The following is a 15,677-nucleotide window of genomic DNA, read 5'->3' as shown; positions in this document are numbered from 1 at the left end:
TGGATAGGGTGGACAGTGAGAGCCTTTTTCCTCGGATGGTGATGTCTAGCACGAGGGAACATAGATTTAAATTGAGGGGAGATAGATATAGGACAGATGTCAGAGGTAGGTTCTTTACTCAGAGAGTAGTAAGGGCGTGGAATGCCCTGCCTGCAACAGTAGTGGACTCACCAACACTAAGGGTATTTAAATGGTCATTGGATAGACATATGGACGATAAGGGAATAGTGTAGATGGGCTTTCGAGTGGTTTCACAGGTCGGCGCATCATCGAGGGCCGAAGGGCCTGTACTGCGCTGTTATGTTCTATGTTCTAACTCTCAGCTCCCGCTCTTCTTCAATCTCCGCTGTCTCTCATCTCCCGCTCTTTTTAAATCTCCGCTCTAACTCTCATCTCCCGCTCTTTTTAAATTTTCGCTCTGGCTCACAGCTCCCGCTCTTTTTAAATCTGCACCTTAAACCAGCAATCCTAGTTAGACTGAGAATATACTGGTGAGGGAAGTTCTCCTAAACACATTTCAAAAATTCTTCCCCCTCCTTACACTTTATGCTAACTTCTCCCCAATTGATGTTTGGGTAACTATGGTGCTACAATATCACTACTTTCTCGCTCCTTAGCGACATTATTGAAAAGCACAGCTTTAATTTGCATATATTCACTCAAGACACAAGCTCTACCTCACCAGCAATTCTCTTGATTCTTTCCCAATTGCTAAATGATCAGACTGCTCATGCAAAATCCAGTACTGGGTGACCAGAAATTCCTTCCTTTTGAATATTGGGAAGACTGAAGCCATTATTTTTGGTCCTGCTCCAGACTAGACTCCCTAACTACCAACTCCACCTGTCTCCCTGGCAGTAGTCTGATATTAAGCCAAAGTGTTCACAACCTTAGCGTCACATTTGATCCCGAGATTTCAACCTCATATTTGTGCCATCATTAAGACCATTACACTGTTTGCACTGAGTGCGGAATTTGGTGCATTTGAGTGCGATAGTGAGAGTTTGGTGACCGAGGGAGTTAGGTGAGGAGGGAGTAAGGTGCTCCTTTCATTTTGTTTCCGACATTTCCGCAAAGAGTGCGAAGAGAGCCAGGAGTTTACAGAAAGTGTAGCTGACTGGGAGCAGGGTCGGAGGGCGGAGATCTAGTTAGTCCACAGGGCAGCTATATTCTGTGAGGTAAGAGGGGATGGAGGCTAGGCCAGTTACATGCTCCTCCTGTAGGATGTGGGTGGTGAGGGATACCACCGGTGTCCCCACTGACTATACCTGCGGGAAGTGCACCCAACTTCAGCTCCTCAAAGACCGTGTTAGGGAACTGGAGCTGAAGCTGGATGAACTTCGGATCATCCGGGAGGCAGAGGGGGTGATTGAGAAGAGTTACAAGGAGGTAACCACACCCAAGGTACAGGACAAGAATAGCTGGGTTACAGTCAGGGGGAAAAAAACAAACAGGCAGAAAGTGCAGGGATCCCTCGTGGCCGTTCCCCTTCAAAACAAATATACCGTTTTGGATGCTGTTGCGGGGGATGACCTACCGGGGGAAGGCCCTAGCGGCCAGGTCTCTGGCACTGAGTCTGGCTCTGGGGCTCAGAAAGGAAGGGGGAAGAATAGAAAAGCAATAGTTGTAGGAGATTCAATGGTTAGGGGAATAGATAGGAGATTCTGTGGTCGCGAGCGAGACTCCCGGAAGGTATGTTGCCTCCCGGGTGCCAGGGCCAGGGATGTCTCGGATCGTGTCTTCAGGATCCTTAAGGGGGAGGGTGAGCAGCCAGAAGTCGTGGTGCACATTGGTACCAACGACATAGGTAGGAAAAGGGGTGTGGAGGTAATAAACGAGTTTAGGGAGTTAGGCTGGAAGTTAAAAGCCAGGACAGACAGAGTTGTCATATCTGGTTTGTTGCCGGTGCCACGTGATAGCGAGGCTAGGAATCGGGAGAGAGTGCAGTTGAACACGTGGCTGCAGGAATGGTGTAGGAGGGAGGGCTTCAGGTATTTGGATAATTGGAGCGCATTCTGGGGAAGGTGGGACCTGTACAAGCAGGACGGGTTGCATCTGAACCAGAGGGGCACCAATATCCTGGGAGGGAGGTTTTCTAGTACTCTTCGGGAGGGTTTAAACTAATTTGGCAGGGGAATGGGAACCGGATTTGTAGTCCAGCAACTAAGGTAGCCGATATTCAGGACGCCAAAGCGTGTAATGAGGCAGTGGGGAAGGGACCACTGACAAAGGAGAGTACTTGCAGGCACGGAGATGGGTTGAAGTGTGTATACTTCAACGCAAGAAGCATCAGGAATAAGGTGGGTGAACTTAAGGCATGGATCGGTACTTGGGACTACGACGTGGTGGCCATCACGGAAACTTGGATAGAAGAGGGGCAGAAATGGTTGTTGGAGGTCCCTGGTTATAGATGTTTCAATAAGATTAGGGAGGGTGGTAAAAGAGGTGGGGGGTGGCATTATTAATTAGAGATAGTATAACAGCTGCAGAAAGGCAGTTCGAGGAGTATCAGCCTACTGAGGTAGTATGGGTTGAAGTCAGAAATAGGAAAGGAGCAGTCACCTTGTTAGGAGTTTTCGATAGGCCCCCCAATAGTAGCAGAGATGTGGAGGATCAGATTGGGAAACAGATTTTGGAAAGGTGCAGAAGTCATAGGGTAATTGTCATGGGCGACTTTAACTTCCCAAATATTGAGTGGAAACTCTTTAGATCAAATAGTTTGGATGGGGTGGTGTTTGTGCAGTGTGTCCAGGAAGTTTTTCTAACACAGTATGTAGATTGTCCGACCAGAGGAGGGGCAATATTGGATTTAGTACTGGGTAATGAGCCAGGGCAAGTGATAGATTTGTTAGTGGGGGAGCATTTTGGAGATAGTGACCACTATTCTGTGACTTTCACTTTAGTAATGGAGAGGGATAGGTACGTGCAACAGGGCAAGGTTTACAATTGGGGGAAGGGTAAATACGATGTTGTCAGACAAGAATTGAAGTGCATAAGTTGGGAACACAGGCTGGCAGGGAAGGACACGGGTGAAATGTGGAACTTGTTCAAGGAACAGGTGCTACGTGTCCTTGATATGTATGTCCCTGTCAGGCAGGGAAGAGATGGTCGAGTGAGGGAACCATGGTTGACAAGAGAGGTTGAATGTCTTGTTAAGAGGAAAAAGGTGACTTATGTAAGGCTGAGGAAACAAGGTTCAGACAGGGCATTGGAGGGATACAAGATAGCCAGGAGGGAACTGAAGAAAGGGATTAGGAGAGCTAAGAGAGGGCATGAACAATCTTTGGCGGGTAGGATCAAGGAAAACCCCAAGGCCTTTTACACATATGTGAGAAATATGAGAATGACTGGAGCGAGGGTAGGTCCGATCAAGGACAGTAGCGGGAGATTGTGTATTGAGTCTGAAGAGATAGGAGAGGTCTTGAACGAGTACTTTTCTTCTGTATTTACAAATGAGAGGGGCGATATTGTTGGAGAGGACAGTGTGAAACAGATTGGTAAGCTCGAGGAAATACTTGTTAGGAAGATGTGTTGGGCATTTTGAAAAACTTGAGGATAGACAAGTCCCCCGGGCCTGACGGGATATATCCAAGGATTCTATGGGAAGCAAGAGATGAAATTGCAGAGCCGTTGGCAATGATCTTTTCGTCCTCACTGTCAACAGGAGTGGTACCAGGGGATTGGAGAGTGGCAAATGTCGTGCCCCTGTTCAAAAAAGGGACTAGGGATAACCCTGGGAATTACAGGCCAGTTAGTCTTACTTCGGTGGTAGGCAAAGTAATGGAAAGGGTACTGAAGGATAGGATTTCTGAGCATCTGGAAAGACACTGCTTGATTAGGGATAGTCAGCACGGATTTGTGAGGGGTAGGTCTTGCCTTACAAATCTTATTGAATTCTTTGAGGAGGTGACCAAGCATGTGGATGAAGGTAAAGCAGTGGATGTAGTGTACATGGATTTTAGTAAGGCATTTGATAAAGTTCCCCATGGTAGGCTTCTGCAGAAAGTAAGGAGGCATGGGATAGTGGGAAATTTGGCCAGTTGGATAACGAACTGGCTAACCGATAGAAGTCAGAGAGTGGTGGTGGATGGAAAATATTCAGCCTGGATCCCAGTTACCAGTGGCGTACCGCAGGGATCAGTTCTGGGTCCTCTGCTGTTTGTGATTTTCATTAATGACTTGGATGAGGGAGTTGAAGGGTGGGTCAGTAAATTTGCAGACGATACGAAGATTGGTGGAGTTGTGGATAGTAAGGAGGGCTGTTGTCGGCTGCAAAGAGACATAGATAGGATGCAGAGCTGGGCTGAGAAGTGGCAGATGGAGTTTAACCCTGAAAAGTGTGAGGTTGTCCATTTTGGAAGGACAAATATGAATGCGGAATACAGGGTTAACGGTAGAGTTCTTGGCAATGTGGAGGAGTAGAGAGATCTTGGGGTCACTGTTCATACATCTTTGAAAGTTGCCACTCAAGTGGATAGAGCTGTGAAGAAGGCCTATGGTGTGCTCGCGTTCATTAACAGAGGGATTGAATTTAAGAGCCGTGAGGTGATGATGCCGCTGTACAAAACTTTGGTAAGGCCACATTTGGAGTACTGTGTACAGTTCTGGTCGCCTCATTTTAGGAAGGATGTGGAAGCTTTGGAAAAGGTGCAAAGAAGATTTACCAGAATGTTGCCTGGAATGGGAGAGTAGGTCTTACGAGGAAAGGTTGAGGGTGCTAGGCCTTTTCTCATTAGAACGGAGAAGGATGAGGGGCGACTTGATAGAGGTTTATAAGATGATCAGGGGAATAGATAGAGTAGACAGTCAGAGACTTTTTCCCCGGGTGGAACAAACCATTACAAGGGGACATAAATTTAAGGTGAAAGGTGGAAAATATAGGAGGGATATCAGAGGTAGGTTCTTTACCCAGAGAGTAGTGGGGGCATGGAATGCACTGCCTGTGGAAGTAGTTGAGTTGGAAACATTAGGGACCTTCAAGCAGCTATTGGATAGGTACATGGATTACGGTAAAATGATATAGTGTAGATTTATTTGTTCTCAAGGGCAGCACGGTAGCATTGTGGATAGCACAATTGCTTCACAGCTCCAGGGTCCCAGGTTCGATTCCGGCTTGGGTCACTGTCTGTGCGGAGTCTGCACGTCCTCCCCGTGTGCGTGGGTTTCCTCCGGGTGCTCAGGTTTCCTCCCACAGTCCAAAGATGTGCGGGTTAGGTGAATTGGCCAATGATAAATTGCCCTTAATGTCCAAATTGCCCTTGGTGTTGGGTGGAGGTGTTGAGTTTGGGTAGGGTGCTCTTTCCAAGAGCCGGTGCAGACTCAAAGGGCCGAATGGCCTCCTTCTGCACTGTAAATTCAATGATAATCTATGATTAATCTCGGACAAAGGTTCGGCACAACATCGTGGGCCGAAGGGCCTGTTCTGTGCTGTATTTTCTATGTTCTATGTATTACACCTCCACCCTTCCAGACATTCATCTGAATTTTCTCATCAACTCACCTGCTGTTCAAACCCTCATGCATGGCTTTATCTCTGGACCTGGCCACTCCAATGCACCCCTGGCTGTGGTCTCCCACATTGTACCCTCATTAAAATTGAGGCTATGCAAAACTCTGTTGTCCGTGTGCTAACCTGCACCAAGTCCCATTCCCCTATCACCCGTGCTCGCTGACCTACATTGGTTCCTAGTAAAACAATGGGCACGATTGAATGGTAGCACAGTGGTTCTCACTGTTGCTTCACAGCACCAGGTTCGATTCCCGGCTTGGGTCACTGTCTGTGCGGAGTCTGCACGTTCTCCCCGTGTCTGTGTGGGTTTCCTCCGGACGCTCCGGTTTCCTCCCACAAGTCCCGAAAGACGTGCTGTTAGGTGAATTGGACAATCTGAATTCTCCCTCAGTGAACCCGAACAGGCGCCGGAATGTGGCGACTAGGGGCTTTTCACAGTAACTTCATTGCAGTGTCAATGTAAGCCTACTTGTGACAATAAAAATGATTAGTATAAAATGGGAACTATGTCCCACAGCGAGCCTGTTTAGCCACGTCTTTCCCAGCTCAGCACAGAGAAACACAACGCTATCTTACACAACTCTCATTAGATACGAGCCTGAGTGAGGAATGCGGGGCCGAGGCTGCACTTAGCCACGTTCCCGGCACCCCGCTCGCTGAAACTCCTCAGCGCACGGAGAGTTCAATGGCGTCCTAATCTCTTGAGCCCTCACGTGACCTCTGAACCCCACCCCCCACGGCAGCTTGACAGTGCCAAGGTGGCACCGGGATCTGGGGGCCTCCAATCCCTTGGGAGACCCCCACAAGTGCCATTCCATCTGATCCCCGTTTATGGGGACCAGTGCTGAACAGCGCTCGCCAGAGGTCTCCGAGGATAGATCCCAACGCCTTGGCTACCTCAGGGAACTCCACATTAAAGTGAGACTAGCTGTCTTGCTCTAATATGCAGATTTGCCAAAGCGTGATCCCGCCCACAATGTATCGTCTCGTGAGATTGGGTTAGACCTCTCAAAGCATGGCGAGATGGGTTGATCCCGGGAGCGGGGCCTGCCGTCATTTACCGGCTGCGGCACGCTGCTTTTTGGGCGCTGCGAGGCTGGTAGATCGTGCCCATTAACTTGACTTTAATGTTCTCATGCTTATTTGCAAATTCTTTCCACGGCCTTGCCCTCCCTATCGCTGTAACTGCCTCCAGCCCATAACCACCCACGAGATCTGAGCTCATCTGATTCTGGCCTCCTTTGCATTCCTGATTTTAATTGCTGTACTCTTGGAGGCCTTGCCTTCAGTTTCCTCAGCCTCAAGCTGTGGAATTCCCTCCCTGTGCCTCTTTACTGTGCTCTCCTCCTTCAACGTAAAACCTTTTTTTAATATAAATTTACAGTACCCAATAATTTTGTTTCCAATTAAGGGGCAATTTAGCGTGGCCAGTTCACCCACCCCGCACAGCTTTAGGTTGTGCCCTTTGCAGACACGGGGAGAATGTACAAACCCCACACAGTCAGTGACCCAGGACCGGGATTGAACCCGAGACCTCAGCGGCGTGATGCAGCAGTGCTAACCACTGCGCCACCGTGCCACCACTACTCGTAAAATCTACCTCAATCCATCTGACCTGATATCTTTATGTTTGGTTCAATGTCATGCTTGGCTTCATAATTTAATAATCTAAACTAGGCTTACATTAACACCGCAATGAAGTTACTGTGAAAATCCCCAGTCGCCACATTCCGCCGCCTGTTCGGGTACACGGAGGGAGAATTCAGAATGTCCAATTCACCTAACAGCGCGTCTTTCGGGACTTGTGGGAGGAAACCGGAGCACCCGGAGGAAACCCACGCAGACACGGGGAGAACGTGCAGACTCTGCACAGACAGTGACCCAAGCCGGAATCGAACCTGCGACCCTGCCGCTGTGAAGCAACAGTGCTAACCACTGTGCTACCGTGCCACCCACGATGCTCCTCTAAAGCACCTTGGGAGCAGTTATTTGCTGTTCTCCATAACACACACAGGCCCGCTGTTACCTATAGTAATGCAGGGCTCTTCCCTATAATGTATGGAATCTTGCTATTCCCCAAAGTGATCCACATGCTGTTTTTTCCTCTAAGGCAGAGCATTGCCTTGTTCTAATATCATTGATAATTGATTGTTTCTGTTACAGTTCCTTGGGGTTTTTTGCCTCCCCTTCCCAACCCTTGTTTCTTTTGCAGTGCGGGGTCTGCGTTGGAGCCCACTCCCTTCTCAGCTGGTGTAGCACAGTCAGCCACATAGTTGGTAGCTGAGAGCATAAGGAAGAAGTGAGGTGGTTCCACCCTGGGTAAAACAAAATTGTTTTGCAAAAACCACCGTCATTTGACACACCCTTGCTTGATCGCTTCCTGGCATCTGATCAGAGGATAAGGGAACAGCAGCTGCAGCCAGGGCTAGCACCAAGCTGTTCCGCCCTCTTGGCTGGAGGAGGCTGCCTGCAGGCAAGCAGCCCACAAACAAGGCTGGCTTTGTTTAACATAAGCAGCCCTGACGGCAGAATATGATGCACATCCCTGAATGGAATTGAAATCTCTCTCTCTCTCTATATATATATATATGTATAATATATATTCTATACGCACATATACACAAGCAAGCTCGCACCTGGGGACAAAAGGAAATGCAGGCTGGGGGCGGGATGGAAATTGAGCGGAGCTGAGAGAGCCTGCAGTGTGGGTAACTATGTGGTACATTACCGCAGGGCTATTTCCTTGTGTTTTTCCCTTGGTGTATGCTGCTCACTAATTTGTTACTATGGCTACAGACAACGTTGGCCTCTGTTTGAGTTCCTTAAGGTGCAGTTACTTTATTAAAGGTGTTCTTCTCCATATGTGAGGCAGACTGTAGGAAAAGAAAAATGTTCACTGATAACTTGAGATTTACTTTAAAGTAAACAACGTTCTTCGATTATTTCTTCCCTCAGTTGTTGAGGCTGTTGAAGGGCCGATTATCTTCTGGTTTCCAGGATTTGCGTCAAAAGAATGCATCTTTCTTCTTACTGACGACTTGCTGAGTGTCCCTAGCTGAAAACCATTCCTCCCACACCCACCGACCCCTCTCCCACAGACTCCTCACTTGCTCTCCGATTGCCCAGACACTCCTTTGACATTGCCAAGGCACCATTTGTCCCTGTTAACAGGTTTTAGTTTTGTTTGGAGGAGGGTCATGTAACATGTCAGAGAATCAGACAGAACAGAAGAGGCTCTTCAGCCCATCGAGCCTGCACTGACAAAAAAACTACTCTCAATCTTCACTAATCCCACTTCCCAGCACTTGGCCATAGACTAGAATGTGATGGCATTTCAAGTTCTCATCCAAGTATTTTTGAAAGATTGTGAGGTTTCCTTCCTCAGCCACCGCCCCCAGGCAGCGTACCCCAGATTCCCAGCGCCCCCAGGCAGCGTGCCCCAGATTCCCACCGCCCCCAGGCAGCGTACCCCAGATTCCCACCGCCCCCAGGCAGCGTGCCCCAGATTCCCACCGCCCCCAGGCAGCGTGCCCCAGATTCCCACCGCCCCCAGGCAGCGTACCCCAGATTCCCACCGCCCCCAGGCAGCGTACCCCAGATTCCCACCGCCCCCAGGCAGCGTACCCCAGATTCCCACCGCCCCAGGCAGCGTACCCCAGATTCCAACTGCCCCCAGGCAGCGTCCCCCAGATTCCCACCACCCCCAGGCAGCGTCCCCCAGATTCCCACCGCCCCCAGGCAGCGTACCCCAGATTCCCACCGCGCCCAGGCAGCGTACCCCAGATTCCCACCGTCCCCAGGCAGCGTACCCCAGATTCCCACCGCGCCCAGGCAGCGTACCCCAGATTCCCACCGTCCCCAGGCAGCGTACCCCAGATTCCCACCGCGCCCAGGCAGCGTACCCCAGATTCCCACCACCCCCAGGCAGCGTACCCCAGATTCCCACCGCCCCCAGGCAGCGCCACCGCCCCCAGGCAGCGCCACCGCCCCCAGGCAGCGTACCCCAGATTCCCACCGTGCCCAGGCAGCGTACCCCAGATTCCCACTGCCCCCAGGCAGCGTACCCCAGATTCCCACCGCGCCCAGGCTGCGTACACCAGATTTCCACCACCCCCAGGCAGCGTACCCCAGATTCCCACCGCCCCCAGGCAGCGCCACTGCCCCCAGGCAGCGCCACTGCCCCCAGGCAGCGTACCCCAGATTCCCACCGGTCCCTGGCAGCGTACCCCAGATTCCCACCGCCCTCAGGCAGCGTACCCCAGATTCCCACCGCCCCCAGGCAGCGCCACCGCCCCCAGGCAGCGTACCCCAGATTCCCACCGGTCCCTGGCAGCGCACCCCAGATTCCCACCGGTCCCTGGCAGCGTACCCCAGATTCCCACCGCCCCCAGGCAGCGTACCCCAGATTCCCACCGCCCCAGGCAGCGTACCCCAGATTCCAACTGCCCCCAGGCAGCGTCCCCCAGATTCCCACCACCCCCAGGCAGCGTACCCCAGATTCCCACCACCCCCAGGCAGCGTACCCCAGATTCCCACCGCCCCAGGCAGCGTACCCCAGATTCCAACTGCCCCCAGGCAGCGTCCCCCAGATTCCCACCGCCCCCAGGCAGCATACCCCAGATTCCCACCGCCCCAGGCATCGTACCCCAGATTCCCACCAGTCCCAGGCAGCGTACCCCAGATTCCCCCGCCCCCAGGCAGCGCCACCGCCCCCAGGCAGCGTACCCCAGATTCCCACCGGTCCCTGGCAGCGTATCCCAGATTCCCACCACCCTCAGGCAGCGCCACCGCCCTCATGCAGCGTACCCCAGATTCCAACTGCCCTCAGGCAGCGTACCCCAGATTCCCACCGCCCCCAGGCAGTGTACCCCAGATTCCCACCGCTCTCAGGCAGCGCCACCGCCCCCAGGCAGCGTACCCCAGATACCCACCGCCCCCAGGCAGCGTACCCCAGATTCCCACTGCCCCCAGGCAGCGTACCCCAGATTCCCACCGCCCCCAGGCAGCGTACCCCAGATTCCCACCGCCCCCAGGCATCGTACCCCAGATTCCTACCAGTCCCAGGCAGCATCCCCCAGATTCCCACCGCCCCAGGCAGCGTACCCCAGATTCCCACCGCCCCCAGGCAGCGTACCCCAGATTCCCACCTCCCCCAGGCGGCATACCCCAGATTCCCACCGCCCCCAGACAGCGTACCCCAGATTCCCACCGCCCCCAGGCAGCGTACCCCAGATTCCCACCCCCCCCAGGCAGCGTACCCCAGATTCCCACCGCCCCCAGGCAGCGTACCCCAGATTCCCACCGCCCCCAGGCAGCATACCCCAGATTCCCACCGCCCCCAGGCATCGTACCCCAGATTCCCACCGCCCCCAGGCAGCGTACCCCAGATTCCCACCGCCCCAGACAGCGTACCCCAGATTCCCACCAGTCCCAGGCAGCGTACCCCAGATTCCCCCCGCCCCCAGGCAGCGTACCCCAGATTCCCACCGCCCTCTGGGTGAAAAAACATTTCTTCAAATCCCCCCTAAACCTCCTGCCTTTCACCTTAAAATTATGCCCCCCTCGTTATTGACCCTTCAACTCAGGGGAACAGCTGCTCCCTATCCACCGTGTCCATGCCCCTCATAATCTTATCCACCTCAATCCAGTCCCCTCCTCAACCTTCTCTGCTCCAAAGAAAACACCCTGACCTTATCCAGCATCTCTTCAAAGCTGAAATGCTCACTCCCTGGCACCATCCTGGTGAATCTCCTCTGCACCCCCTCCAGTGCAATCACATCCTTCCTATCGAGCAGTGACCAGAACTGCCCCCAGAACTCCAGCTGTGGCCTCACCACGTTCTGTACAGCTGCAACATAACTTCCCCGCTCTTATAATCTGTGCCATGACTGATAAAGGCAAGTATCCCGTATACCTTCTTAACGGCCCTATTCACCCGCCGCCTTCAGGGATCTGTGGACAAGCACCCCAAGGTCCCTCTGTACCTCTGAGCTTCCTAGTGTGCTGACATTCCATTCCTAGGAATGGAGGTGGGGAGAAATCAAGTATGATTCATGCTCAATGTCCAGTAATCCAGGCTGGATTATGTTGGATGTGTCCAGAATTTGACTCAGCCGCGATATTTTTATGGTTGACCAGCCATTCGCCAGTCTTGACTCTCACATCATGAACATTGCTTGAGCAACAGAAGCTGAGGTTTACCAAACACAGTGCAGTCACGGAGGGCTGAAGGATAAATAGAATGTTTATTAAGCGATGAATAACCGTGGAAGTTGCCTTTAATTCCCACTTTGACCTTTGTCTCTCCCCCTCACAGGGCAGGGGTCCCACATCAGGCGCCCAGGCAGGATCCGGACCGGCCTCTTCTCGCCAATTCACCCGACAGAGGGTAACTCGAGTGAACCTCAGGGACTTCATCTTCTACATGGAACAGGAGCGAGGCACCAGGCACTCACTCGGACTTTACCGAGCATTGCTGAAGTAGCAGGTGGGGGGGCAAGGACTCAGCGCCTCTGACCTACATCCACAGGGGCCATCAGCATTCAGCGACTGCCGTCTGTGCCTTTTCCTGAAATAAATCATTTTGTATCTAAATTTGTTTACCGTTGCCTCAGACTCAGCCTCTGATAACCTTTAGATACCTCCAGCTGAATGTTTGCATCCAGTGTTTAAATTCTCTGCAATTCCCCACCCAGGTCTTGACCATTTGTCAGTAGAGATTTTTTAAAAAAGAACAGTCAATGTGGGTAAATGCATATTGAAGACAGCAAATACTGTAGCAAATGCACAACAGGTAGTGCCTGAGCCAGGAATACACTTCTGAGTTTGTGTCAGAGGGGTAAAGGATCCCTGACCAAATCGATAATTGACCTCTTCCTCTCCGGCTGAGTGTAAACTTGGACCTGCTGCGTTAACAGTTTTACATTTTAATTTTGCCTTTTTCTGTGCCTCCTCCCCCACCACCCCCGCCTTGGTTTTGGTGGGGAAAGGGGAGGCTGCAGTTTCACAGCTGTCTTTGGTCTTGTTCCGATACTTTTGCTTTTTCTTATCATAATGTATTATTACGTTGTAAGCTATTCCAGGAGTTGGTCAGAATTGCTGCGCCTGTATTCAAGAGCCTTTGGCAGTATTGAAAACTTTTATGTTTAAGGGAAATATATATATATTTTTTCATTTTATAACTTTATTTAAAGTTTCTTTATAAAACTAAAAATGAATGGTTCCACTGCAGGGACCTGGTGAAATTGCCTGAGATATTTTAGCTGTGAGGACAGAATGTTGCTCAGCAAAGACCGCTCGTGGGTAGATTCAAGTGGGCATCGCTGGACTCACCAATGCGTGTTCATTTGTACCAACCAGTGTGGGCAATCATGTAGTTTAAATTCACTTTTAAATTTTTTCTCTCAATTCCGTTTGAGGATGGGTAGAGGAATTAGCGCAATTGTGGAATACGTCAGCCAGCCCAGTTACAGTAACAGTGAGTTACCTCTCTTTCTCTCTCAAATGTGTTGTTGTCACCTTGAAGCCTAATACAATGGAGTGATGTGGCAGTGCTGATGCCGCAGTTGGTTAAAGAAGGTGTCAAACTCAGTTACTCCCAAATCTTTCTGGTTAAAGGACCACTTATCAGATGGATCAATAATCATGATTGAACTCCCCCTGCCTCCACCTCCATTACACCAGATAATACTCTGAATATTAAAGTATTGCATGTAAAGATATTTTAATAATATTGTATCTTTTACAATCTGTTGATTATGATTCTAAAACCAACAGCAGTAAGTTTGAATATTACCTAAAATAGAAGTTTTATTCCTAATGAAAGGTCTAGAATTCTCCAATTTCTATTTCACCCAGAACTGGAGTCTGGCAGAAGTTGGACACACATCATCGTCATTAACAATCTTCTTGATGCCCAGCTCCATGTCAATTTCAGCACTCCCCCATTCTCACTCCCCTCCGAGGTGAGACAGCCAGCCCACTCTGTACTGCCCACTCTGTGCTGCCCACTCAGTGCTGCCCACTCAATGCTGCCCAGTCAGTGCTGCCCAGTCAGTGCTGCCCACTCTGTCCCACTCAGTGCTGCCCACTCAATGCTGCCCACTCAATGCTGCCCAGTCAGTGCTGCCCAGTCAGTGCTGCCCAGTCTGTCCCACTCAGTGCTGCCAACTCTGTCCCACTCTCTATTGCCCACTCTGGGTTGCCCACTCTGTGCTGCCCACTCAGTGCTGCCCACTCTGTGCTGCCCAGTCTGTGTTGCCCACTCTGCTGCCCAGTCTGTGCTGCCCAGTCTGTGCTGCCCACTCTGTGCTGTCCACTCTGTGCTGTCCGCTCTGTGCTGCCCACTCTGTGCTGCCCACTCTGTGCTGCCCACTCTGTGCTGCCCACTCTGTGCTGCCCACTCTGTGTTACCCACTCTGTGTTGCCCAGTCTGTGCTGCCCACTCTGTGCTGTCCACTCTGTGTTGCTCACTCAGTGCTGCCCAGTCTGTGTTGCCCACTCTGTGCTGCCCACTCTGTGTTACCCACTCTGTGTTGCCCAGTCTGTGCTGCCCACTCTGTACTGTCCACTCTGTGTTGCTCACTCAGTGCTGCCCAGCCTGTGTTGCCCACTCTGTGCTGTCCACTCTATGCTGCCCACTCTGTGTTGCCCACTCTGTGCTGTCCACTCTGTGTTGCCCAGTCTGTGTTGCCCACTCTGTGCTGTCCACTCTGCTGCCCACTCTGTGTTGCCCACTCTGTGTTGCCCACTCTGTGCTGTCCACTCTGTGCTGCCCACTCCGTGTTGCCCACTCTGTGCTGCCCACTCTGTGTTACCCACTCTGTGTTGCCCAGTCTGTGCTGCCCACTCTGTGCTGTCCACTCTGTGTTGCTCACTCAGTGCTGCCCAGTCTGTGTTGCCCACTCTGTGCTGCCCACTCTGTGTTACCCACTCTGTGTTGCCCAGTCTGTGCTGCCCACTCTGTGCTGTCCACTCTGTGTTGCTCACTCAGTGCTGCCCAGCCTGTGTTGCCCACTCTGTGCTGTCCACTCTGTGCTGTCCACTCTGTGTTGCCCACTCTGTGCTGTCCACTCTGTGTTGCCCACTCTGTGCTGCCCACTCTGTGCTGCCCAGTCTGTGTTGCCCACTCTGTGCTGTCCACTCTGCTGCCCACTCTGTGTTGCCCACTCTGTGTTGCCCACTCTGTGCTGTCCACTCTGTGCTGCCCACTCCGTGTTGCCCACTCTGTGTTGCCCACTCTCTGCTGCCCACTCTGTGTTACCCACTCTGTGTTGCCCAGTCTGTGCTGCCCACTCTGTGCTGCCCAGTCTGTGTTGCCCACTCTGCGGCCCAGTCTGTGCTGCCCACTCTGTGCTGTCCGCTCTGTGCTGCCCACTCCGTGTTGCCCACTCTGCTGCCCACTCTGTGTTACCCACTCTGTGTTGCCCAGTCTGGGCTGCCCACTCTGTGCTGTCCACTCTGTGTTGCTCACTCAGTGCTGCCCAGTCTGTGTTGCCCACTCTGTGCTGTCCACTCTGTGCTGCCCACTCTGTGTTGCCCACTCTGTGCTGTCCACTCTGTGTTGCCCACTCTGTGCTGCCCACTCTGTGTTGCCCAGTCTGTGTTGCCCACTCTGTGCTGTCCACTCTGCTGCCCACTCTGTGTTGCCCACTCTCTGCTGTCCACTCTGTGCTGCCCGGTCTGTGCTGTCCACTCTGCTGCCCACTCTGTGCTGCCCAGTCTGTGCTGCCCACTCATAAGAACATAAGAACTAGGAACAGGAGTAGGCGATCTGGCCCCTCGAGCCTGCTCCGCCATTCAATGAGATCATGGCTGATCTTTGTGGACTCAGCTCCACTCTCCGGCCCGTACACCATATCCCCGAATCCCTTTATTCTTTAGAAAGGTATCTATCTTTTTCTTAAAGACATTTAAAGATAGAGCCTCAACTGGTTCGCTGGGCAAGGAATTCCAGAGATTCACAACCCTTTGGGTGAAGAAGTTCCTCCTAAACTCGGTCCTAAATCTAGTTCCCCTTATTTTGAGGCTATGCCCCCTAGTTCTGCTTTCCCCGACCAGTGGAAACAATCTGCCCGCATCTATCCTATCAATTCCCTTCATAATTTTATATGTTTCAATAAGATCCCCCCGCATCCTTCTAAACTCCAATGAGTACAGTCCCAGTCTA

At 51.9% G+C, this 15,677-nt stretch overlaps 1 protein-coding gene across 1 annotated transcript in view; it reads left to right on the top strand.

Annotated features, from left to right (window-relative positions):
* LOC140430325 (transcription initiation factor TFIID subunit 4-like) overlaps positions 1-12,103 on the top strand; it is a 510,261-nt gene extending 498,158 nt beyond the window's left edge. Inside the window, exon 16 of the mRNA XM_072517772.1 lies at positions 11,826-12,103. Coding sequence (XP_072373873.1) covers positions 11,826-11,993 — 168 coding nt within the window. The 3' untranslated portion in view covers positions 11,994-12,103. The remainder of the gene's footprint in view (positions 1-11,825) is intronic.
* The last annotated feature ends 3,574 nt before the right edge of the window (positions 12,104-15,677 follow it).

Source organism: Scyliorhinus torazame, chromosome 10, assembly GCF_047496885.1.
Source record: "Scyliorhinus torazame isolate Kashiwa2021f chromosome 10, sScyTor2.1, whole genome shotgun sequence".
Classification (NCBI taxonomy): Eukaryota; Metazoa; Chordata; class Chondrichthyes; order Carcharhiniformes; family Scyliorhinidae; genus Scyliorhinus; species Scyliorhinus torazame.
This window is presented reverse-complemented; position numbering and strand designations above follow the sequence as displayed.